The sequence below is a fragment of the Rhinopithecus roxellana genome, chromosome 8 (assembly GCF_007565055.1).
Source record: "Rhinopithecus roxellana isolate Shanxi Qingling chromosome 8, ASM756505v1, whole genome shotgun sequence".
Taxonomy (NCBI): domain Eukaryota; kingdom Metazoa; phylum Chordata; class Mammalia; order Primates; family Cercopithecidae; genus Rhinopithecus; species Rhinopithecus roxellana.
In genome coordinates, this window is record NC_044556.1 from 6,246,222 (window position 1) to 6,274,020 (window position 27,799).

At 47.1% G+C, this 27,799-nt stretch overlaps 1 protein-coding gene across 1 annotated transcript in view; it reads left to right on the top strand.

Annotated features, from left to right (window-relative positions):
• The window catches only part of MUC16 (mucin 16, cell surface associated), a 222,716-nt gene that overhangs the window by 92,912 nt on the left and 102,005 nt on the right, over positions 1 to 27,799 (top strand). Inside the window, exons 7-10 of the mRNA XM_030936547.1 lie at positions 3 to 16,510; positions 18,657 to 18,770; positions 22,692 to 23,954; positions 24,258 to 27,362. Of these exons, the coding sequence (XP_030792407.1) occupies positions 3 to 16,510; positions 18,657 to 18,770; positions 22,692 to 23,954; positions 24,258 to 27,362 (20,990 nt within the window). The remainder of the gene's footprint in view (positions 1 to 2; positions 16,511 to 18,656; positions 18,771 to 22,691; positions 23,955 to 24,257; positions 27,363 to 27,799) is intronic.

The following is a 27,799-nucleotide window of genomic DNA, read 5'->3' on the forward strand; positions in this document are numbered from 1 at the left end:
AGTACTATTACTGAGGTCTCCAGTACAGAGGTCATCTCTTCTAGCAAAATTTCCACCCCAGACCATGGTAAGTCTACAATGCCACCTGACACCTTCACAGGAGAGATCTCCAGGGTCTTCACCTCCTCTATTAAGACAAAATCTGCAGAGATGACGATCACCACCCAAGCAAGTCCTCCTGGGTCTGCATCACATGGTACCCTTCCCTTGGACACATTAACCACACTTTCCCAGGGAGGGACTCATTCAACTGTGACTCAGGGATTCCCACACTCAGAGGTGACCACTCACATGAGCGTGGGTCCTGAGAATGTGTCATGGATGACAACTCCCCCTATGGAAAAAACCAGCTTTGCGTCTACCCTGTCTTCACCTGCCATGATATCCCCTTCTCCTGTTTCCTCCACATCACCAGAGAGCATCCCCTCCTCTCCTCTTCCTGTAACTGCACTTCCTACTTCTGTTCTGGTGACAACCACAAATGGGCTGGGCACTACAAGCCCAGAATCTGTAACCAGTTCACCTCCAAATTTGAGCAGCAGCACTCATGAGAGACTGACCACTTACAAAGACACTGCACACACAGAAGCCGCCACACATCCTTCCACAAACACTGCAATGACCAATGTAGGGACTTCCGGGTCTGGACATGAATCACAATCCTCTGCCTTAGTTGACTCAGAGACATCGAAAGCCACACCTCTGATGAGTACCACTTCCACCATGGGGCACACAAGTGTTTCCATATCGACTCCTGATATCTCTCAAACTAGCCAAATTCAAACAGAGTCAATGGCATCCCTGACCCCTAGACCGAGGGAGAGCAGCACGTCTGAGAAGATCAGCTCAGTGACAGAGACAAACAGTGCCATTTCTTATGTGCCCACAGGTGCTACTGCTCAGGTCTCCAGGACAGAAGTCATCTCCTCTAGCAGAACATCCATCTCAGACCTTGATCAGTCCACAATGACACCCAGCATCTCCACAGCAATGATCCCCAGGCTCTTCACCTCCCCTATCATGACAAAATCTGCAGAAATGACCATCACCACTCAAACAACTACTCCTAGGGCTACATCACATGGTACTGTTCCCTTGGACACATCAACCACACTCTTCCAGGGAGTGTCTCAGGGATTCCCACACTCAGAGATAGCCACTCTTAGGAGCAGAACTCCTGGAGATGTGTCATGGATGACAACCCCCTCTGTAGAAGAAACCAGCTCTGAGTCCTCCTTAATGTCTTCACCTGCCATGACATCCCCTTCTCCTGTTTCCTCCACATTATCAGAGAGCATCCCCTCCTCTCTTCTTCCTGTGACTGCACTTCTTACTTCTGTTCTGGTGACAACCACAGATGTGTTGGGCACGACAAGCCCAGAGCCTGTAACCAGTTCATGGCCAAGTTTGAGCAGCCCGACACATAAGAGACCAGCCACTTACAAAGACACTGCACATACGGAAACCATGCATCCTTCCACAAACATGGCAGTGACCAACGTAGGGACCTCCAGGTCTGGACATGAATCACAATCCTCTGTCCTAGCTGACTCAGAGACATCAAAAACCACATCTCCAATGAGTACCACCTCCACCCTGGGGAACACAAGTGTTTCCACATCAACTCCTAATATCTCTCAGGCTAGCCAAATTCAAACAGAGCCAACAGCATCCCTGAGCCCTAGACTGAGGGAGAGCAGCACGTCTGAGGAGACCAGCTCAACGACAGAGACAAATACTGCCTTTTCTTATGTGCCCACGGGTGCTATTACTCAGAGCTCCAGAACAGAAATCTCCTCTAGAAGAACATCCATCTCAGACCTTGATCGGTCCACAGTAGCACCCAACATCTCCACAGGAGTGATAACCAGGCTTTTCACCTCCCCCATCATGACAAAATCTGCAGAAATGAGCATCACCACTCAAACAACTACTCCTGGGGCTACATCACAGGATACCCTTCCCTTGGACACATCAACCACACTCTTCCAGCGAGGGACTTACTCAACTGTGTCTCAGGGATTCCCACACTCAGAGATAGCCACTCTTAGGAGCAGAACTCCTGGAGATGTGTCATGGATGACAACTCCCTCTGTAGAAGAAACCAGCTCTGAGTCCTCCTTGATGTCTTCACCTGCCATGACATCCCCTTCTCCTGTTTCCTCCACATTATCAGAGAGCATCCCCTCCTCTCCTCTTCCTGTGACTGCACTTCTTACTTCTATTCTGGTGACAACCACAGATGTGTTGGGCACGACAAGCCCAGAACCTGTAACCAGTTCACCTCCAAATTTAAGCAGCACCACACATGAGAGACTGACCACTTACAAAGACACAGCACACATAGAAGCCATGCATCCTTCCACAAACACCACAGTGGCCAACGTGGGGACCTCCATTTCTGGACATGAATCACAACCTTTTGTCCTAGCTGACTCAGACACATACAAAGCCACATCTCCAATGGGTATCACCTTCACCATGGGGGATACAAGTGTTTCTGCATCAACTCCTACCTTCTTTGAGACCAGAATTCAGACTGAATCAGCATCCTCTTTGACTCCTGGATTAAAGGACACCAGCACGTCTGAGGAGATCAACACTGTGACAGAGACAAGCACTGTCCTTTCAGAAATACCCCCTGCTACTACTACTGAGGTCTCCAGGACAGAAGTTATCACCTCTAGCAGAAAATCCATCTCAGGACCTGATCATTCCGAAATGTCACCCTACATCTCCACAGAAACCATCACCAGGCTCTCCACTTCTCCTGTTGTAACAGGATCCACAGAAATGACCGCCACCAACCAAACAGGTTCTATAGGGACTGCCTCACTGGCTACCCTTACCCTGGACACATCAAGCACAGCTTCCTGGGAAGGGACGCACTCACCTGTGACTCAGAGATTTCCACACTCAGAGGATACCACTACTAGGAGCAGAGGTACTAAAGGCGTGTCATGGCGAAGCTCTCCCTCTGTGGAAGAAACCAGTTCTCCTTCCCTGGTGCCTTTAACTGCAATAAGCTCACATTCACCTCTTTTTTCCACATTATCAGGAAGTAGCCCTGCTGCTCCTCTCCCTGTGACTTCCCTTCTCACCTCTGGCAGGAGGAAGACCACGGACATGTTGGACGCACTCTCAGAGCCTGTGACCAGCTCCTTACCAAGTGCAAGTAGCTTCTCAGGTGAGATGCCCACTTCTGAAGCCTCCACAAATACAGAGACAATTCACTTTTCAGAGAACACAGCAGAAACCAATATGAGGACCACCAATTCTATGCATGAACTACATTCCTCTGTCTCAGTCCACTCCCAGCCATCCAGACACACACCTCCAAATGTTACTGGGTCTATGATGAAGGACGCTATTGTTTCCACATCAATACCTGGTTCTCCTGAGACTATAAATATTGACAGAGAGTCAACATCCCCCCTGACTCCTGAATTGACAAACAGCACCGCCCTGGTGATGAACTCAACTACAGAGTCAAACATTGTTTTCTCCAGTGTGTCCATGGGTGCTGCTACTGAGGTATCCAGGGCAGAAATCCCCTACTATGATCCTACATTCATGTCAGCTTCTGCTCAGTCAACAAAGTCCCCAGACATTTCACCTGAAGCCAGCAGCAGACATTCTAACTCGCCTCCCTTGACAATATCTACACACAAGACCATCACCACACAAACAGATCCTCCTGGGGTGACATCTCTTGGCCAACTGACCTTGGACACATCAACCGTAGCCAATCCAGCAGGAACCCCATCAGCCAGAACTCAGGATTTTGTAGACTCAGAAACAACCACAGTTATGAACAATGATCTCAGTGATGTGTCGAAGACAAGCCCTTTCTCTGTAGAAGAAGCCAACTCTCTCTCTTCTCAGGCACCTCTCCTTGTGACAACCTCACCTTCTCCTGTAACTTCCACATTGCGAGTGCACAGTACCTCCTCTCTTGCTTCTGTGACCTCAGTACTCACCCCTGCACTAGTGAAGATAACAGACATGGACACAAGCTTAGAACCTGTGACTCGTTCATCTCAAAGTTTAAGCAACACTTCGGCCACTTCAGAAGCCACCACAGATACACACACAATGCATCCTTCTATAAACACAGCAGTGACCAATGTGGGGACCACCAGTTCACCACATGAATTCTATTTTACTGTTTCACCTGACTCAGAGCCATATAAAACCACATCTCCAGTAGTTATCACTTCCACCATGGGGGACTCAATAGTTTCCATATCAATGCCCAGATCCTCTGAGATGACAAAGATTGAGTCTGAGACAACTTCCTCCCTGACCTTTGGACTGAGGGAGATCAGCACCTCCCAGAAAATTGGCTCATCCTCAGACACAAGCACTGTCTTTGACAAAGCACTCACTGCTGCTACTACTGAGGTCTCCAGAGCAGAACTCACTTCCTCTAGCAGGACATCCATCCGAGGCACTGAAAAGCCCACAGTGTCACCAGACATCTCCACAGGATCTGTCACCATGTTCTCTACCTTTGCTGGCATGACAAAATCTGATGAAATGACCATCGCCACTCAGACAGGTCCTCATAGGGCTACCTCACAGGGTACCCTTACCTGGGACACGTCAATCACAACCTCACAGGCAGAGACCCACTCAGCTATGACTCATGGATTTTCACAATTAGATGTGTCCACTCTTATAAGTAGAGTTCCTGAGGACGTATCAGGGACAAGCCCACCCTCTGTGGAAAAAAACAGTTCTCCCTCTTCCCTTCTGTCTTTACCAGCAATAACCTCACTGACCCCTGTACCTACTACATTACTAGAAGGTAGACCCTATTCTTCTGTTCATCTGATTTCACTCCCCACTTCTGGCCCGGTGAAGACCACAGATATGCTGGCATCTGTGGCCAGTTTACCTCCAAATGTGGGCAGCCCCTCACAAAAGATACCGACTACTTCTGAAGACATTAAAGATACAGAGAAAATGTATCTTTCCACAAACATAGCAGTAACCGATATGGGGACCACCACTTCTGAAAAGGAATCTTATTCATCTGTCCCAGCCTACTCAGAACCACCCAAAGTCACCTCTCCAGTGGTTACCTCTTTCACCATAAGGGACACCATTGTTTCCACATCCATGCCTGGCTCCTCTGAGATTACAAGGATTGAGATGGAGTCAACATCCTCCCTGGCTCATGAGCTGAAGGAAACCAGCATCTCCCAGGAGCCCATCGTATCCACAGAGAAAAGTGCTGTCCTTCACAAGGTGACCACTGGTGCCACTCCTGAGACCTCTAGGACAGAAGTTGCCTCTTCTAGAAAAACATCCATTCCGGGCCGTGATCATTCCACAAAGTCACCAGATATCTCCACTGAAGTGATCCCCAGGCTGCCTATTTCCCCTGGCATTACAGAATCTGCAAATGTGACCATCACCACTCAAACAGGCCCTCCTCTTGGATCTACATCACAGGGTACATTTACCTTGGACACACCAACTACATCCTCCAGGGCAGGAACACGCTCGATGGTGACTCAGGAATTTCCACACTCAGAAATGACCACTCTCATGAACAAGGACCCTGAGATTCTATCACAGACAATCCCTCATTCTATAGAGAAAACCAGCTTCTCCTCTTCCCTGATGCCTTCACCAGCCATGACCTCACCTTCTCCCGGTTCCTCAACATTACCAAAGACCATTTACGCCACTCCTTCTCCTATGATCTCACTGCTTACCTCTAGTCTAGTGATGACCACAGACATGTTAGGCACAAGCCCAGAAGCTACAACCAGTTCACCTCCAAATTTGAGCAGTACCTCACATGAGATACTGACGACAGACGAAGACACCACAGCTATAGAAGCCATGCATCCTTTCACAAGCACAGCAGTGACTAACGTGGAAACCACCAGCTCTGGACATGGGTCACAATCCTCTGTCCTAGCTGACTCAGAAAGAACCAAGGCTACAGCCCCAGTGGATACCACCTCCACCATGGGGCATACAACTGTTTCCACAGCAATGTCTGTTTCCTCTGAGACTACAAAAATTAAGAGCGAGTCAACATATTCCTTGACTCCTGGACTGAGGGAGACCAGCATCTCCCAAAATGCCAACTTTTCCACTGACACAAGTATTGTTCTTTCAGAAGTCCCCACTGGTACTGCTGCTGAGGTCTCCAGGACAGAAGTCACCTCCTCTGGTAGAACATCCATTCCTGGCCCTTCTCAGTCCACAATGTTGCCAGAAATATCCACAAGAACAATGACAAGGCTCTTTGCCTCGCGTACCATGACAGAATCAGCAGAAATGACCATCCCCACCCAAACAGGTCCTTCTGTGTCTACATCACAAGATACCCTTACCCTGGACACGTCCACCACAAAGTCCCAGGCAAAGACTCATTCAACTTTGACTCAGAGATTTCTGCACCCAGAGCAGACCACTGTCATGAGCAGAGGTCCTGGAGATATGTCATGGCAAAGCTCTCCCTCTGTGGAAAAACCCAGCTCTCTCCCTTCCCTGCTGTCTTTACCTGCCACAATCTCACCTCCTCCCGTTTCCTCCACATTACCAGTGAGTATCTCCCCCTCTCCTCTTCCTGTGACTTCACTTCTCACCTCTGGCCCGGTGATGACCACAGACATGTTACACACAAGCTCAGAACTTGTAATCAGTTCACCTCCAAAGCTGAGCCACACTTCAGGTGAGAGACTGACCACTGGCAAGGACACCACAGACACAGAAGCTGCGCATCCTTCCACAAACACAGCCGTGTCCAATGTGGAGACCTCCAGCTCTGGACATGAATCCCCTTCCTCTACCTTAGCTGACTCAGAGACATCAAAAACCACATCACCAATGTTTATTACCTCCACACAGGAGGACACAACTGTTGCCATATCAACCCCTCACTTCTTGGAGACTAGCAGAATTCAGAAAGAGTCCATTTCCTCCCTGACCCCTAAATTGAGGGAGACCAGCAGTTCTGTGGAGACCAACTCAGCCACGAAGACAAGTGCTGTCCTTTCTGAAGTGCCCACTGGTGCTACTACTGAGGTCTCCAGGACAGAAGTCACCTCTTCTAGCAGAACATCCATCTCTGGTCCTGCTGAGTCCACAGTGTTGCCAGAAATATCCACCATAAGAACAATCATTAAGTTCCCTACCTCCCCCATCATGGCAGAATCATCAGAAATGACCATCAAGACCCAAACAAGTCCTCCTGGATCTACACCAGGGAGTACCCTTACATTAGACACGTCAACCACACCCTCCTTGGTAATAACCCACTCGACTATGACTCAGAGATTGCCACACTCAGAGATAACCACTCTTGTGAGTAGAGGTTCTGGAGATGTGCCATGGCCTAGCTCTCCCCCTGTGGAAGAAACCAGCCCTCCATCTTCCCAGCTATCTTTACCTGCCATGATCTCACCTTCTTCTGTTTCTTCCACATTACCAGCAAGTAGCCACTCCTCTTCTGCTTCTGTGACTTCGCTTCTCATAGCAAGCCAAGTGAAGACTACAGAGGTGTTGGACACAAGCGCAGAACCTGAAACCAGTTCACCTCCAAGTTTGAGCAGCACCTCAGTTGAAATACTGGCCACCTCTGAAATCACCACAGATACAGAGAAAATTCATCCTTTCTCAAACACAGCAGTAACCAAAGTGGGAACATCCAGTTCTGGACATGAATCCCCTTCCTCTGTCCTACCTGACTCAGAGACAACCAAAGCCACATCGCCAGTGGGTGCCATCTCCATCATGGAGGATATAAGTGTTTCCACATTAACTCCTGCCTTATCTGACACTAGGAAAATTCAGACAGATCCAGCTTCCTCACTGACCACCAGATTGAGGGAGACCAGCACCTCTGAAGAGACCAGCTCAGCCACAGAGAAAAACATGGTTCCTCCTGAAGTGTCCACTGGTGCTACGACTGAGGTCTCCAGGACAGAAGCCATCACCTTTAGCAGAACATCCATCTCAGGCCCTGAGCAGTCCACAGTGTCACAAAACATCTCCACAGAAACCATCACCAGGATTTCTGCCTCCTCTGTCATGACAGAATCTGCCAAAATGACCATCACAACCCAAACAGATCCTCTGGGGTCTACATCAGAAAGTACCCTTAATTTGGACACAGCAACCACATCCTCTTGGGAAGAAACCCACTCTACAGTAACTCAGGGATTTCCACACCCAGAGATAACCACTTCCATGGGCAGAGGTCCTGGAGGTGTGTCATGGCCTAGTCCTCCCTTTGTGAAAGAAACCAGCCCTCCATCTTCCCCGCTGTCTTTACCTGCCGTGACCTCACCTCATCCTGTTTCCACCACATTCCCAGCACATATCCCCCACTCTCCCCTTCCTGTGACTTCACTTCTCACCTCTGGCCTGGTGATGACCACAGATAACTTGGGTGTAAGCACAGAACCTGGAACCAGTTCATCTTCAAGTTTGAGCAGCACCTCCCGTGAGAGACTGACCACTTACAAAGACACTGCACATACAGAAGCTGTGCATCTTTCCACAAACACAGGAGAGACCAATGTGGCAACCACCAGCTCTGGATATAAATCACAGTCCTCTTTCCTAGCTGACTCAGAGACATCCAAAGCCTCATCTCCAATGGGTACTACCTCCACCATGGGGGATACAAATGTTCTCACATCAACTCCTGCCATCCTTGAGACTAGGAGGATTCAGACAGAGCCAACTTCCTCCCTGACCCCTGGATTGAGGGAGTCCAGTGGCTCTGAAGGGACCAGCTCAGGCACCAAGATGAGCATCATCCTTTCTAAAGTGTCCACTGGTGCTACTACTGAGATCTCCAAGGAAGACATCACCTCCATCCCAGGTCCCGCTCCATCCACAATATCACCAGACATCTCCACAGGAACCACCAGTTGGTTCTCTACATCCCCTGTCATGACAGAATCAACAGAAATAACCATGAACACCCACACAAGTCCTTTAGGGGCCGCAACACAAGGCACCAGTACTTTGGACACTTCAAGCACAACCTCTTTGACAATGACACTCTCAACTGTATCTCAAGGATTTTCACACTCACAGATGAGCACTCTTATGAAGAGGGATCCTGAGGATGTATCACGGATGAGCCCTCCCATTCTGGGAAAAACTAGCTCTTCCTCTTCTCTGATGTCTTCACCAGCCACAACTTCACCTTCTCCTGTTTCCTCCACATTAACAGACAGCATCTCTTCCTCTCCTATTCCTGTGACATCACTCCTCACGTCTGGCCTGGCAAAAGCTACAGATACGTTGCACAAAAGCTCGGAACCTGTAACCAACTCACCTGCAAATTTGAGCAGCACCTCAGTTGAAATACTGGCCACCTCTGAAGTCACTACAAATACAGAGAAAATTCATCCTTCTTCGAACAGAGCAGTGACCGATGTGGGTACCTCCAGTTCTGGACATGAATCCCCTTCGTCTGTCCTAGCTGACTCAAAAGCATCCAACGTCACATCTCCAATGGTTATTACCTCCACCATGGAGGATACAAGGGTCTCCACATTAACTCCTGGCTTTTTTGGGACTAGCAAAATTCAGACAGAACCAACATCTTCCCTGACCCTTGGAGTGAGAAAGACCAGCAGCCCTGGGGGGACCAGCTCAGCCACAGAGATGAGCACTGTCCTTTCTGGAGTGCCTACTGATGCCACTGCTGAGGTCTCCAGGACAGAAGTCACCTCCTCTAGCAGAACATCCATCTCAGGCCTTGCTCAGCTCACAGTGTCACCAGAGACCTCCACAGAAACCATCACCAGACTCCCTACCTCCCGCATAATGACAGAATCAGCAGAAATGATGATCAAGACACAAACAGATTCTCCTGGGTCTACACCAGAGAGTACTCTTACTGTGGACATGTCAACAACACCCAACTGGGTAGAAACCCACTTGACTGCGACTCAGAGATTTTCACACTCAGACATGACCATTCTTGTGAGCAGAGGCCCTGGCGATGTGTTATGGCCTAGTCAATCCTCTGTGGAAGAAACCAGCTCTGCCTCTTCCCTGCTGTCTCTACCTGCCATGACCTCACCTTCTCCTGTTTCCTCTACATTAGCAGAGGATTTCACTTCCCCTTCTCTTCCTGTGACTTCTTTTCTCACCCCTGACCTGGTGATAACCACAGACAGGATGGGCATAAGCAGAGAACCTGAAACCAGCTCCACTTCAAATTTGAGCAGCACCTCCTATGAGAGACTGACCACTTTGGAAGACACTGTAGATACAGAAGCCATGCATCCTTCCACACACACAGCAGTGACCAACATAGGGACCTCCAGTTCTGGACACGAATCACAATCTTCTGTCCTAGCTGACTCAGAGATACCCAAAGCCACATCTTCAGTGGGTACCACCTACACCATGGGGAAAATGAGTGTTTCCATATCCACTTCTGACTTCTTTGAGACCAGCAAAATTCAGATAGAACCAACATCCTCCCTGACTTCTGGATTGAGGGAGACCAGCAGCTCTGAGAGGATCAGCTCAGCCACAGAGAGAAGCACTGTCCTTTCTGAAGTGCCCAGTGGTGCTACCACTGAGGTCTCCAGGACAGAAGTGATCTCCTCTAGGGGGACATCCATGTCAGGGCCTGATCAGTCCACCATGTCACCAGACATCTCCACTGAAGCGATCACCAGGCTTTCTACCTCCCCCGTTATAACAGAGTCAGCAGAAAGTGCCATCACTATTCAGACAGGTTCTCCTGGGGCTACATCACAGGGTACCCTCACCTTGGACACCTCAACAACAACCTTTTGGTCAGGGACCCACTCAACTGCATCTCCAGGATTTTCACACTCAGAGATGACCACTCTTATGAGTAGAACTCCTGGAGATGTGTCATGGCCAAACCTTCCCTCTGTGGAAGAGGCCAGCTCTGTTTCTTCCCCACTGTCTTCACCTGCCATGATCTTGCCTTCTTCTTCCTCTACATTACCAGAGAGCATCCCCTCCTCTCCTCATCCTATGACTGTACTTCTCACCCCTGGCCTGGTGAAGACCACAGACATGTTGGGCACGAGCTCAGAACCTGAAACCAGTCCACCTCCAAATTTGAGCAGCACCTCAGATGAAATATTGGACACCTCTGAAGTCACCAAAGATACAGAGAAAATTCATCCCTCCTCAAACACACCAGTGATCAATGTAGGGACCTTGGTTTATAAACATCTATCCCCTTCCTCTGTTTTGGCTGACTTAGTGACAACAAAAGCCACATCTCCAATGGCTACCACCTCCACTCTGGGGAATACAAGTGTTTCCACATCAACTCCTGCCTTCCCAGAAACTATGATGACAAAGCCAACTTCCTCCCTGACCTCTGAATTAAGGGAGATCAGTACCTCTCAAGAGATCAGCTCAGCAACAGAAAGAAGTGCTTCTCTTTCTGGAATGCTCACTGGTGCTACTACTGAGGTCTCCAGAACAGAAGCCATCTCCTCAAGCAGAACATCCACCCCAGGTCCTGCTCAATCCACAATGTCACCAGACATCTCCGCAGAAACCATCACTAGAATTTCTACTCCCCTCACCACGACAGAATCAGCAGAAACGACCATCACCCCCAAAACAGGTCATTCTTGGGCATCCTCACAAGGTACCTTTACCTTGGAAACATCAAGCAGAGCCTCCTGGCCAGGAACTCACTCAGCTGCAACTCACAGATCTCCACACTCAGTGATGACCACTCCTATGAGCAGAGGTCCTGAGGATGTGTCAGGGCCAAGCCCCCCATCAGTGGAAAAAACTAGCCTCCCATCTTCCCTGGTGTCTTTATCTGCAGTAAACTCACCTTTGCTGCTTTATTCCACAACATCTGGGAGTAGCCACTCCTTTCCTCTCCAGGTGACTTCTCTTTTCACCCCTGTCGTGATGAAGACCGCTGACATGTTGGATACAAGCTTGGAACCTGTGACCACTTCACCTCCCACTATGAATATCACCTCAGATGAGAGTCTGGCCACTTCTAAAGCCACTATGGACACAGAGGCAATTCAGGTTTCTGAAAACACAGCTGTGACCCAGGTGGGCACCACCAGAGCTAGACAAGAATTCTATTCCTCTTACCCAGGCTTCCCAGAGCCATCCAAAGTGACATCTCCAATGGTCACCTCTTCCACAATAAAAGACATTGTTTCTACAACCATACCTGCTTCCTCTGAGATAACAAGAACTGAGATGGAGTCAACATCCACCCTGACCCCCACACCAAGGGAGACCAGGACCTCCCAGGGGATCCACTCAGCCACAGAGCCAAGCACTGTTCCTTACAAGGCACTCACTAGTGCCACGATTGAGTACTCCAGGACACAAGTCACGTCCTCTAGCAGAAGATCTAGCCCTGGTCAGTCCACAATGTCACCAGACATCTCCACTGAAGTGATCACCAGGCTCTCTACCTCCCCCATCAAGACAGAATCTACAGAAATGACCATTACCGCCCAAACGGGTTCTCGTGGGGCTACATCACAGGGTACACTTACCATGGACACCTCAACAACAACTTTTATGTCAGGGACCCACTCAACTGCATCTCAAGGATTTTCACACTCAGAGATGACCACTCTTATGAGTAGAACTCCTGGAGATGTGCCATGGCCAAGCCATCCCTTTATGGAAGAAACCAGCTCTGCCTCTTTGCTGTCTTCACCTGCCATGACCTCACTTTCTCCTGTTTCTTCCACATTACCGGACAGCATCCACTCCTCTTCTCTTCCTGTGACATCACTTCTCACCTCGGGCCTGGTGAAGACCACAGAGCTATTGGGCACAAGCTCAGAACCTGAAACCAGTTCACCCCCAAATCTGAGCAGCACCTCAGCTGAAATACTGGCCACCACTGAAGTCACCACAGATACAGAGAAACTGGAGGTGACCAATGTGGTAACCTCAGGTTATACACATGAATCTCCTTCCTCTGCCTTAGCTGACTCAGTGACAACAAAAGCCACATCTTCAGTAGGTATCATCTACCCCACAGGAGATACAAATGTTCTCACATCAACTCCTGCCTTCTCTGACACCAGTAGCATTCAGACAAAGCCAACGCTTTCACTGACTCCTGGGTTGATGGAGACCAGCACCTCTGAAGAGACCACCTCTGCCACAGAAACAAACTCTGTCCTTTCTAGTGTGCCCACTGGTGCTACTCCTGAGGTCTCCAGGACAGAAGTCATCTCCTCTAGCAGAACATCCATCCCAGGCCCTGCTCAATCCACAATGTCACCAGACACCTCCACGGAAGCCATCACTAGAATTTCTACTCCCCTCACCAGGAAAGAATCAACAGAAATGGCCATCACCCCCAAAACAGGTCCTTCTGGGGCTACCTCACAGGGTACCTTTACCTTGGGCACATCAAGCAGAGCCTCCTGGCCAGGAACTCACTCAGCTGCAACTCAGAGATTTCCACAGTCAGTGGTGACAACTCCTATGAGCAGAGGTCCTGAGGATGTGTCATGGCCAAGCCTTCCATCTGTGGAAAAAAACAGCTCTCCATCTTCCCTGGTGTCTTTATCTGCAGTAACCTCACCTTTGTCACTTTATTCCACACCATCTGGGAGTAGCCACTCTTCTCCTGTCCCTGTCACTTCTCTTTTCACCTCTGTCATGATGAAGACCACAGACATGTTGGATGCAAGCTTAGAACCTGAGACCACTTCACCTCCCAGTTTGAATATCACCTCAGATGGGAGTCTGGCCACTTCTAAAGCCACTATGGAGACAGAGGCAATTCAGGTTTTTGAAAACACAGCAGCGTCCCATGCGGAAACCACCAGTGCTAGAGAGGAACTCTATCCCTCCTCCCCAGGCTTCTCAGAGCCAACCAAAGTGACATCTCCAATGGTCACCTCTTCCTCTATAAGAGACAACATTGTTTCCACAACAATGCCTGACTCCTCTGGCCTTACAAGGATTGAGATAGAGTCAATGTCATCTCTGACCCCTGGACTGAGGGAGACCAGAACCTCCCAGGACATCATCTCATCCACAGAGACAAGCACTGTCCTTTACAAGATGCCCTCTGGTGCCACTCCTGAGGTCTCCAGGACAGAAGTTATGTCCTTTAGCAGAACGTCCATTCCTGGCCCTGCTCAGTCCACAATGTCACCAGACATCTCCGATGAAGTTGTCACCAGGCTCTCTACCTCCCCCATCATGGCAGAATCTGCAGAAATAACCATCACCACCCAAACAGGTTCTTCTCTGGCTACATCCCAGGTTACCCTTCCCTTGGGCACCTCAATGACCTTTTTGTCAGGGACCCACTCAACTGTGTCTCAAGGACTTTCACACTCAGAGATGACCAATCTTATGAGCAGGGGTCCTGAAAATCTGTCATGGACGAGCCCTCGCTTTGTGGAAACAACTGGATTTTCCTCTTCTCTGACATCATTGCCTCTCACAACCTCACTTCCTCCTGTGTCCTCCACATTACTAGAGAGTAGCCCCTCCTCTCCTCTTCCTGTGACTTCACTTATCCTCCCAGGCCTGGTGAAGACTACGGAAGTGTTGGACACAAGCTCAGAGCCTAAAACCAGTTCATCTCCAAATCTGAGCAGCACCTCAGTTGAAATACCGGCCACCTCTGAAATCATCACAGATACAGAGAAGATTCATCCTACCTCAAACACAGCGGTGACCAAAGTGGGGACCTCCAGTTCTGTTCATGAATCTCATTCCTCTGTCCTAGCTGACTTAGAAACAACAATGACCACATCTTCAATGGGTATCACTTCTCCTGTGGAGGACACCACTGTTTTCACATCAATTCCTGCCTTCTCTGAGACTAGGAGGATTCCGACAGAGCCAACATTCTCGCTGACTCCTGGATTCAGGGAGACTAGCACCTCTGAAGAGACCAGCTCAATCACAGAAACTAGTGCAGTCTTTTTTGGAGTGCCCACTAGTGCTACTACTGAGGTCTCCATGACAGAAATCATGTCCTCTAACAGAACACACATCCCTGACCCTGATCAGTTCACAATGTCTCCAGACATCATCACTGAAGTGATCACCAGGCTCTCTTCCTCATCCATGATGTCAGAATCAACAGAAATGACCATCACCACCCAAACAAGTTCTCCTGGGGCTACAACACAGAGTACCCTTACCTTGGCCACAACAACAGCACCCTTGGCAAAGACCCATTCAACTGTTCCTCCAAGATTTTTACACTCAGAGATGACAACTCTTATGAGTAGGAGTCCTGGAAATCCATCATGGAAGAGCTCTCCCTTTGTGGAAAAAACTAGCTCTTCCTCTTCTCTGTTGTCCTTACCTGTCACGATGTCACCTTCTGTTTCTTCCACATTACTACAGAGTATCCCTTCTTCCTCTTTTCCTGTGACTTCGCTCCTCACCCCAGGCATGGTGAAGACTACAGACATAAGCACAGAACCTGGAACCAGTTTATCTCCAAATCTGAGCAGCACCTCAGTTGAAATACTGGCTGCCTCTGAAGTCACCACAGATACAGAGAAAATTCATCCTTCTTCAAGCATGGCAGTGACCAATGTGGGAACCACCAGTTCTGGACATGAACTATATTCCTCTGTTTCAATCCACTCAGAGCCATCCAAGGCTACGTACCCAATGGGTACTTCCTCTTCCATGACCGAAACCACTATTTCCACATCAATGCCTGCCAATATTGAGACCACGAGATCTGAGGCAGAGCCATTTTCTCATTTGACTTCTGCATTTAGGAAGACTAACATGTCCCTGGACACCAGCTCAGTCACACCAACAAATACACCTTCTTCTCCTGGGTCCACTCATCTTTTACAGAGTTCCAAGACTGATTTCACCTCTTCTGTGAAAATATCATCCCCAGACCGGCCTCCAGCCTCACAGTATACTGAAATTCCAGTGGACATAATCACCCCCTTTAATGCTTCTCCATCTATTATGGAGTCCACTGGGGTAACCTCCTTCCCAGAATCCAAGTTTACTATGTCTGTAACAGAAAGTATTCATCATCTGAGTACAGATTTGCTGCCTTCAGCTGAGACTATTTCCACTGGCACAGTGATGCCTTCTCTATCAGAGGCTGTGACTTCATTTGCCACCACTGGAGTTCCACGAGTCATCTCAGGTTCAGGTAGTCCATTCTCTAGGACAGAGTCAGGCCCTGGGGATGCTACTCTGTCCACCATTGCAGAGAGCCTGCCTTCATCCACTCCTGTGCCATTCTCCTCTTCAACCTTCACTACCACTGATTCTTCAACCATCCCAGCCCTCCATGGGATAACTTCCTCTTCAGCTACTCCACGTAGAGTGGACACCAGTCTTGGGACAGAGAGCAGCACTACTGAAGGACACTTCGTTATGGTCAGTACTTTGGACACTTCGAGCCAACCAGCCAGGACATCTTCATCACCCATTTTGGATACCAGAATGACAGAGAGTGTTGAGCTGGGAACAGTGACAAGTGCTTATCAGGTTCCTTCACTCTCAACACGGTTGACAAGTAAGGACCCACAGCCCCTACAATCCCATTATTGGGAGCTCATAGGAAATGATCCCTTCCTAAGAAGCAAAAAAATAGTTTAGTTTACTCCTGCACCAGAAATTCTTTTAGCAAACACGTGTCTATCTAATTTCACTTCTAGGCACTGGGTTAGGAATTGGAGGAACAAAAATAAGCAAATAATTGAATTGTTACAGTATCGTGATAGGTGTTCTAATATTACTACTAGTAATGATGATGACAATAAGAATAATGACAACAGAAAATATTTATAACAGTACTTATTCTGTTTCAAGTGCAGTTTTATTAAGCTATTTGATCCTCAATTGTAACACTTATTGAAGTAGAGAGTATTATAAGCGTATTTTGAAGATGAAGACATTTAGGCACAGGGAGATTAAGCAACTTTCTTAAGGTCATATAGCTAGAAAGTGACAGAACTGGCTGGGCACGGTGGCTCAAGCCTGTAATCCCAGCACTTTGGGAGGCCGAGACGGGCGGATCACGAGGTCAGGAGATCGAGACCATCCTGGCTAACACGGTGAAACCCCATCTCTACTAAAAAAATACAAAAAATTAGCCGGGCCCGGTGGCGGGCGCGTGTAGTCCCAGCTACTTGGGAGGCTGAGGCAGGAGAATGGCGTAAACCCGGGAGGCAGAGCTTGCAGTGAGCTGAGATCTGGCCACTGCACTCCAGCCTGGGCGACAGAGCAAGACTCTGTCTCAATAAATAAATAAATAAATAAAATAAAGAAAGAAAGTGACAGAACTGGGATAAGAACGTGGATTGTGTGTCACTAGGAACTCATGCCCCTAACTGTTGGGCTAAACAGGAGTGGTCAGAGAGGTAACAGAAAAGCAAGAAGTTCTGGCATCACCGAAGCCATAGGAGGGGAGAGTTTTAGGAAGGAGAAATGTTAAGTTCTGTTAAATATCACAGAATTGCCAAGTTGAAATGAGGTGAGAAGAGCTCTGGCAACATGGGGGTTCTCAGGGATTCTGATGAAGGGAGCATCAGTGAGGTATAGGGCACTAGAAGAACAACTAAAACACTACACAGATATAAGGGAGGGTTTCTCCCTTTGAGTTGAGCAAGAGACAAAAGGGATACGTGAAAGGAAAAGGTGAGTTAATGAAAACTGAGGGAACAAAGTACCTAAGAAGGTAGGAGGAACCCAGAGCCTAGAAGGAGGAAACACTACTTCCAAGAGGTCAGTAGATAAAGGAAGGAACCTCTTGGGGATTCCATTCCTCTGAAAGGGTTGAGCTTGGCACTAACTTTTGTTCTGGACACAAATCCAAAGAGGCCCTCCAACCACTCGAGTTTCTGCCTCACTGAACAATATCTCCAGGAGAATGATTTGTTCCTTCTCCTTCACATTAGTTTTGTAATTCACACTAAATTTAGACACATTGGTGGCTGTTGACCTACATGTTACTATGTGACTCAGTAGTTGAGTCATGGGTGTTCAGTAAGGAAGAGATGAATGGCATGGTGAGAAGGTAGAAGTGTAGTTGGATGGATAAAAGGAAGAATGGAGAGATGGATGAATGAAAGGAGGGAAAGATGAAGAGGAGGAAGGATAGATGCACAGAAGGAAGGATGAAAAGAAAGAAAGATGATGGAAGACAGGATTGAAGGGGATACAGATTGAAGGCAAGAAGGGTGGAAGGATGAGATGAAGTGAAGATTGAAGAAAAGATGGATGGAAAGAAGAAAGGAGGGTGCACTAAAATCTCACACTTCACCACTATATGATTCATCCATAGAAGCAAAAACCACTTGTACCCTCAAAGCTATTGAAATACAAACTTTTTAATTAAAAATTTAAAAAGCAAGAGAAAGGAAAGAAGGGAGGAAAGACGAAAGGAAGAATGGGTGGTAGTAGGAAGGAATAAAAGGATGAAAAAATGGAAGAATAGATGATCAGATCTAGGGATGAATGAAGGGAGGGATGAACAAATCTGTGGGTAGGTGAATGGATCTATGGACTGGTGTGGCCACTTATGGCACACAATCCCAGCTCCAGTTCATACTAATGGACTTGAGGAGTTTTTGTGGCCAATAAAGTGGATCCATTTAGACAGTGCTCTTCTTCTGAATGAGATGAGTTACCACAGTTTTCCTCCCCACCTTCATCTTCAGGAACTGATGGCATTATGGAGCACATCACAAAAATACCCAATGAAGCAGCACACAGAGGTACCATAAGACCAGTCAAAGGTCCGCAGACATCCACATTGCCTGCCAGTCCTAAAGGTAAGTTTAACTTTGATTACCTTCCAATAATGCCACTTGTGAGCATATTTCCTCCTCTAGAGAGACAAAGTGCTTGTATTCTTTAGAGAGAGAATTGTGTGTGGTTGTCACAGGTTTCCCTGTCTGAACTGGGTCTTTGTCTGATGGTTACCAGGTGGATGTTACCACTTCTCTTTCTCCTCATGGCATGTTGAATAGCTTTGTCCAACATCAAATATTCACAAATTTGTCCTTTTTAACTAAATTTTTTAAATGCTCATTAAAAACTTACTATGAGCCAGGCACAGTGGCTCACACCTTAATCCCAACACTTTGGAAGGCTGAGCCAGGTGGATCACCTGAGGTCAAAAATTCGAGACCAGTCTGACCAACATGGTGAAACTCCATTTCTACTGAAAATATAAAAATTAGCCAGGCATGGTGGCACACACCTGTAATCACAGCTACTCAGGAGGCTGAGGCAAGAGAATCGCTTGAACCCAGGAGATGGAGGCTGCAGTGAGCTGAGATCGTGCCACTGCACTCCAGCCTGGGTGACAGAGCATGACTATGTCTCAAAAATAAATAAATAAATAAATAAATAAATAATACATATATATGTATAATTATATATATTACATATATATACATAAAATATCTGAAAATACATCCCAATAGTTCTAGCAAATGCAGGAAAAAGAAGACTTTATGTATGCCCTGGTTGAAAAACAGACACAACTCTCTTGTAAGAGAAACTTAAAAAAAAAAATACCTAGGATTTTATCTTCCATGATGAAAAATTTGGAACTGTACTTTTTTTAAACTTTCACTTAAATAAAGAAGATGGATGAGCTCCTGGGTTATTTATGTTTGTCATCACTGGAGAGCTAAATTACAATATGAAACTACAATGGGGGGAATAAAAACACGATATAAATGTAAGATGGTTTATGACATCACTGTTACATGTTTTCTTTGTCACAATATTTAGTAATTCCTCCTTCTTCTGTTTTGAATAAAGTCTGAAATAAAATTTTCACTTTAAAAGGCAGTAATATGAAATACATAAATAAATAAAAATCTGGGTTTCTCAACCTTGACGCTATTGTCATTTGGGGCAGATACTTATTTGCGGTGGGGAGCTGTGCTGTGCATTGTAGGATGTTTGCCAGCGTCTCTGGGCTCTGTTCTCGATGCCATACCATTCGTCCACACACAGTTGTGACAACCAAAAATATCTCCAGACATTGTTAAGTGTCCCCTGGAAGCAAAACTGCCCCTGGTTGAGAACCACTGAACTGGAGAATGTGTCCTAAGATTCATCTTACTAGATGGGCGTTTTCACCTCACTTCATTCTCTTTCCATTCTGGTCCCCACAAGATCCAGAAGTTGCTTTAGGGAATTAATATAATGCAGTGGTTAATAATATGGGTTTAGCATTTGGATACAATGATGTTCAAGTTGTCACCCTGTCAATAGCTGTGTGTGACCTTGGTAAATTGCGGTCTCTGGATTTCTCTTTCTCTCCTGTAAAATGACAAGAATTATAGAATGTGCATTTTATTTTATTTTATTTTATTTTATTTTATTTTATTTTATTTTATTTTATTTTATTTTTTGAGGCGGAGTCTTGCTCTGTCACCCAAGCTGGAGTGCAGAGGCGCAATCTCGGCTCCCTGCAACCTCCATCTCCCGAGTTCGAGCCATTCTCCTGCCTCAGCCTCCCGAGTAGCTGGGGTTACAGATGCACGCCACTGCACCCAACTAATTTTTGTATTTTTAGTAGAGATGGGGTTTCACCATGTTGACCAGGCTGGTCTAGAACTCCTGACCTCAGGTGATCTGCCCACCTCATCCTCCCAAAGAGCTGGGATTGCAGGCGTGAGCCACTGTGCCCAGCCAAAATGTGCCATTTAATGTTCTTGTGAGGATCAAAGAGATAGTGCATGTCAAGTGCTTTGCAATTGCTTCTCCTCCTCCTTCCCATCAACATAATCACCATCATCATCACCATCATTGTTAAATACACATGAAGCACTTTAGAGTGTGCATTCTCAGACATATTGTTTTTAGAGTTTATCCAGCAACACAGGGACATTGCTCCACAATCAGAGTCAAAATCCCCTTCATTTTAGCCCCTTTCTCTACCAAACTCCAGTAGGCTTTGTGGGCTTTATAGACAAGTCTCCAGGTAGTTCTTCCTCTTCCATAGGAACCATTTTCTAAAGCCTGGTCAGCAGCTGGTGTCTCATCAATGCTACTGGAATCTTCTTCAGAGGTATCCCAGTCACCTTGGCCAGCTCTGGTAGTGTCTAGTGTGGTTGGTGGAGAATTCTATTTAGCAAATGTTTATTTTGTAGTAGAATTATTAGTAGTGACAGTAGTAATGATAAGTAGTAGTGATAGTAACAATAGCAGCGATAACACTAGTAAGTAGTAGTAACTGTAGTAATAACCATAGTAATAAGCAGTAATACTAGTACTAATAGTAGTGATAATAGTGGTAATGGTAGGTAGAGTTGTGTTGGTAGTAACAGTAGTAGTAGTAGGTAGTAGCAGTGGTAATCGTGACAGTAGAAATCATAAGTAATAGTGGTAGCAACAATAGTAGTAACAGTAGTAACCATAGTAATTACCATAGTAATAACCATAGCAATACATAGTAGTATTAGTAGTAATAACAGCCGTAATGGCAGGTAGAGCACTACCATTACTGCTGTTACTCTGCTGTAGGCAGAGTAGTAATATTAAGTGATAGCAGTAGTAACAATAGTAATAGCAGCAGTAGTCATAATAGTAAGTAGCAGTAACCATAGTAATAACTGTAGTGATAGGTAGTAATAGTTGTGGTAACAGTAGTAATAACAGCAGTAATGGTAGGTAGAGTGGTGGTAGTAGTAACAGTAGTAGTAGTAGCAGTGGTAGTAGTAACAGTAGCAATAGTAAATAATAGTGGTAGTAACAATAGTAGTAGCAGTAATAGTAGTAAGTAGTGGTAATCATAGTAATAACCATAGCAATAGGTAGTAGTAGCAGTAGCAATAACAGCAGTAATGGTAGGTGGAGAAGTGATAGTAATAACGGTAGCAATAGCAGGTTGTAGTCGTGGTAATAGTAGTAACGTCTTATTGTGACCCAGGAGGCACTGTGCTTGGTGCCTTTTAACCAACATTTTGAGATGGCCATCGTACTTACCCCACTTTATAGATGGAAAAGTGGAGGTCTAGCAATATTTTTTGACTTAAAGAGCCATCCATCTCTTTAGAGAAAGAGCCAGAATCCCAGGCAGGGCTATCTTATTCCAGAACCCAAGCTCTCAAACACACAATGAACAATACTTAATCTCTCTCAAGTCAGAGGAGATCCACTTAAGTATACATCCATCCACATATTCATTCATTCAACCAATCAACAAATATTAGTTGAGCCCTTACCGTATGCCAAACAGTCAGACATGAATAGCTGTTACAAATGAGACTGTGAAGGATGGCACAATGCAGATTCAGACAGTGTGATAAGGAAATATTGAGAAACAAAGATGAGTTCTGGCATGAATTTGTAAAGGTGGATGTGGGCTTGGATTTCAAGAATGGCAGAACTTAAGGAATCTGATGAGAAGTGGGCACTTCAGGCAGAGAGAAGAGCTTTAGCAAGGCTCAGAGGCTGACAGTGCAGAAAACACATGGGAAGAGGGAATAGATTACTGCAGTCAAGAATTCACAGAGGAGTTATAGAAGAAGATGCAACCAAGTTACCGACCAAGGTAAGATAGGGGAATACCAATCACAGTCTCTTTTCCCATTCCAGGAGCATCCCAGGCACATCCTAGTAACTGAGAAACATTTCTCTCCCTTTCCTCATATGGAGAATAAATAAGCTATTGCTAGTCCAGTAAGTGAAATCATTTTGTTCAGATTGTGTGCCCATTCCCCAATTCACAGGACTACACACGGGAGGGACAAAAAGAATGGAGACCACCACCACAGCTCTGAAGACCACCATCACAGCTCCGAAGACCACTTCCAGAGCCATCTTGACCACCAGTGTCCCTACTTCCACTTTGGGAACACTGACTCCCCTCAATGCATCAGTGCAAATGGCCAGCACAAGCACCACAGAAATGACGATCACAACCCCATATGTTTCCCCTGATGTTCCAGAAATGACATCCTCATTGGCTACCAGCCTGGGAGCAGAAACCAGCACAGCTCTTCCCAGGACAACCCCATCTGTTTTCAATAGAGAATCAGAGACCACAGCCTCACTGGTCCCTAGTTCTGAGGCAGAGACAAGTCCAGCTATTCAAACTCTAGGTGTTTCTTCTAGTGAGCCAGATACAATAGCTTCATGGGTTATCCATCCTGCAGAGACCATCCCAACTGTTTCCAAGACAACCCCCAGTTTTTTCCACAATGAATCACACACTGTATCTTCCACAGCCACCAGTCATTGGGCAGAAGTCAGCTCAGCCATTCCAACAAATATCTCACCTAGTGAACCAGATGCACTGACCCCACTGGTCACTATTTCTGGGACAGATGCTACTACAACGTTCCCAACACTGACTAAGTCCCCACATGAAACACAGGCAAGAACCACATGGCTCACTCATCTTGCAGAGACCAGCTCAACCATTCCCAGAACAATCCCCAATTTTTCCCATCGTGAATCAGATGCCACACCTTCAGTGGCCACCAGTCCTGGGGCAGAAACCAGTTCAGCTATTCCAACTGTGACTGTCTCACCTGGTGCAGCAGATCTGATGACCTCACAGGTCACTAGTTCTGGAACAGACCAAAATATGACTATTCCAACTTTGACTCTTTCTTCTGCTGAACCAAAGACCACAGCCTCATTAGTCACCCATCCTGAAGCACAGACAAGTTCGGCCATTCCAACTTCAACTATCTCGCCTGGTGTATCACGGATGGTGACCTCAATGGTCACCAGTTTGGCAGCAGAGACAAGTACAACTAATCCAGCTCTGACAAGCTCCCCTGGTGAACCAGCTACCACAGATTCATTGGTCACACATCCTGCACAGACCAGCCCAACAGTTACCTGGACAACTTCCATTTTTTTCCATAGTAAATCAGACACCACACCTTCAATGGCCACCAGTCATGGGGCACAATCCAGTTCAGCTGTCCCAACTCCAACTCTTTCACCTGGAGTACCAGGAGTGGTGACCCCTGTGGTCACTAGTTCTGTGACAGTGACAGGTACAACCACTCCAATTCTGACTCTTTCTGCTGGTGAACCAGAGACCACACCTTCAATGGCCACCAGTCATGAGGCAGAAGCCAGCTCAGCTGTTCCAGCTGTTTCACCTGGGGTACCAGGAGTGGTGACCTCTCTGGTCACTAGTTCTAGGGCAGTGAACAGTACAACTATTCCAATTCTGACTCTTTCTTCTGGTGAACCAGAGACCGCACCTTCAATGGCCACCAGTCATAAGGCAAAAGTCAGCTCAGCTGTTCCAACTGTTACACCTGGGGTACCAGGAGTGATGACCTCTCTGGTCACTAGTTCTAGGGCAGCGACCAGTACAACTATTCCAACTCTGACACTTTCTTCTGGTGAACCAGAGACCACACCTTCAATGGCCACCAGTCATAGGGCAGAAGGGGCAGAAGCCAGTTCTGCTGTTCCAACTCCAACTGTTTCACCTGGGGTACCAGGAGTGGTGACCTCTCTGGTCACTAGTTCTAGGGCAGTGACCAGTACAACTATACCAATTCTGACTCTTTCTCCTGGTGAACCAGAGACCACACCTTCAACGGCCACCAGTCATAAGGCAGAAGCCAGCTTTGCTGTTCCAACTCCAACTGTTTCACCCGAGGTACCAGAAGTGGTGACCTCTGTGGTCACTAGTTCTAGGGCAGTGACCAGTACAACTATTCCAACTCTGACACTTTATTCTGGTGAACCAGAGACAACACCTTCAACGGCCACCAGTCATAAGGCAGAAGCCAGCTCTGCTGTTTCAACTCCAACTGTTTCACCTGGGGTACCAGGAGTGGTGACCCCTTTGGTCACTAGTTCTAGGGCAGTGACCAGTACAGCTATTCCAACTCTGACTCTTTCTCCTGGCGAACCAGAGACCACACCTTCAATGGCCACCAGTCATAGGGCAGAAGGGGCAGAAGCCAGCTCTGCTGTTCCAACTCTAACTGTTACACCTGGGGTACCAGGAGTGGTGGCCTCTCTGGTCACTAGTTCTAGGGCAATGACCAGTACAACTATTCCAATTCTGACTATTTCTCCTGGTGAACCAGAGACCACACCTTCAATGACCACCAGTCATAGGGCAGAAAGGGCAGAAGCCGGCTCAACTGTTCCAACTGTTTTACCTAAGGTACCAGGAGTGGTGACCTCTCTGGTCACTAGTTCTAGTGCAGTAACCAGTACAACTATTCCAACTCTGGCTATTTCTTCTGGTGAACCAGAGACCACAACTTCATTAGTCACCCATTCTGAGGGAAAGACAATTTCAGCCATTCCAACTTTAGCTGTCTCCCCTACTGTACAAGGGCTGGTGACTTCACTGGTCCCTAGTTCTGGGTCAGAGACCAGTGCATTTCCAAACCTAACTGTTGCCTCAGGTCAATCAGAGACCACAGCCTCATGGGTCACTCATTTTGGGACAGAAACAAACTCTGTTGTTCCAACTTTGACTGTCTCCACTGGGGAGCCATTTACAAAAATCTCATTTGTCACCCATCCTGCAGAGAGTAGCTCAACTGTTCCCAGGACAACCTCACAGGTCACTAGTTCTGGGACAGACACCGGTATAACTATTCCGGCTCTGACTCTTTCTCCTGATGAACCAGAGACCACAACCTCGTTTATCACCTATTCTGAGACACACACAAGTTCAGCCATTCCAACTCTGACTGTCTCCCCTGGTGCATCAAAGATGCTGACCTCACTGGTCACTAGTTCTGGGACAGACAGCACTACAACTTTCCGAACACTGACAGAAACCCCATATGAACCAGAGACAACAGCCACACAGCTCATTCATCCTGCAGAGACCAACACAATGGTTTCCAGGACAACCCCCAAGTTTTCCCATAGTGAGTCAGACACTACACTCCCAGTAGCCATCACCAGTCCTGGGCCAGAAGCCAGTTCAGCTGTTTCAACGACAACTATCTCACCTGATATGTCAGATCTGGTGACCTCACTGGTCCCTAGTTCTGGGACAGACACCAGTACAACCTTCCCAACATTGAGTGAGACCCCATATGAACCAGCGACTACAGTCACATGGCTCACTCATCCTATAGAGACCAGCACAAAGGTTTCTAGGACAATTTCCAACTTTTCCCATAGGGAATCAGACAGTACACCCTCAGTGGTCACCAGTCCTGGAGTAGACGCCAGGTCAGCTGTTCCAATTACAACCATCCCATCCAGTATACCAGGGGCAGTGACCTCACAGGTCACTAGTTCTGCAACAGACACTAGTACAGCTATTCCAACTTTGACTCCTTCTCTTGGTGAACCAGAGACCACAGCCTCATTGGCTGCCCATCCTGGGACACAGACTGGCTTCACTGTTCCAATTCGGACTGTTCCCTCTAGTGAACCAGGTACAACAGCTTCCTGGGTCACTCATCCTGCACAGACCAGCACACCTGTTTCCAGAACAACCCCCAGTTTTTCCCATAGTAGACCAGAGGCCACACCTTTAATGGCCACCAGTCCTGGGACAGAAGCCAGTTCAGCTGTGCTGACAACAATCTCACCTGGTGCACCAGAGATGGTGACTTCACAGATCACTAGTTCTGGGGCAGCAACTAGTACAACTATTCCAACTTTGACTCATTCTCCTGGTATGCCAGAGACCACAGCCTTATTGATCACCCATCCCAGCACAGAGACAAGTACAACGTTTCCTGCTTCAACTGTGTTTCCTCAAGTATCAGGGACTACAGCCTCACTCTCCATTAGACCTGGTGCAGAGACTAGCACAGCTCTCTCAACTCAGACAACATCTTCTCTCTTCACCCTACTTGTAACTGGAACTGGCAGAGTTGATCTAAATCCAACTGCTTCACCTGGTGTTTCTGCAAAAACAGCCTCACTTTCCACCCATCCAGGGACAGAAACCAGCACAATGATTCCAACTTCAACTCTTTCCCTTGGTTTATTAGAGACTACAGGCTCACTAGCCACCAGCTCTTCAGTGGAGACCAGCACGGGTACTCTAACTCTGACTGTTTCCCCTGCTGTCTCTGGGCTTCCCAGTGCCACCATAACAACTGGTAAGCCCCAAACTGTGACCTCCTGGAACACAAAAACCTCACCATCTGTAACTTCAGTTGGACCCCCAGAATTTTCCAGGACTGTCACAGGCACCACTATGACCTTGATACCATCAGAGACGCCAACACCACCTAAAACCAGTCATAGAGAAGGAGTGAGTCCAACCACTATCTTGAAAAATACAGTGGTTGAAACCACTAATTTAGCTGCCACAGGTTCCAGTCCCACTGTGGCCAAGACCACAACCACCTTCAATACACTGGCTGGAAGCTCCTTTGCTCCTCTGACCACACCTGGGATGTCCACCTTGGTCTCTGAGAGTGTGACCTCAAGAAAAAGTAAGAATAACTTTTTTATTGTGGTAAAATATAAATACTATAAAATTTTCCATTCTAAACATTTAAAATGTACAATTCAGCAGTACTAATACATTCACATTGTTGTGCAACACTCACCACTATCTATTTTCAAAACTTTTTTTTGTCACCCCAAACAGGACTGAAGGAATAATTTCCCATTCCCCATTCTCCCTAGTGCAGTGGTGCAATCTTGGCTCACTGCAGCCTCTGAACCTCTGTCTCCTGGGTTCAAGCAATTCTCCTGCATCAGACTCCTAAGTAGCTGGGACTACAGGTGCATAGCACCATGCCTGGCTAATTTTTTCTATTTTTAGTAGAAACAGGGTTTCACTATGTTGAGCAGGCTGCTCTCGAACTCCTGACCTCAGGTGATCCACCCTCCTCGGCCACTCAAAGTGCTGGGATCACAGGCATGA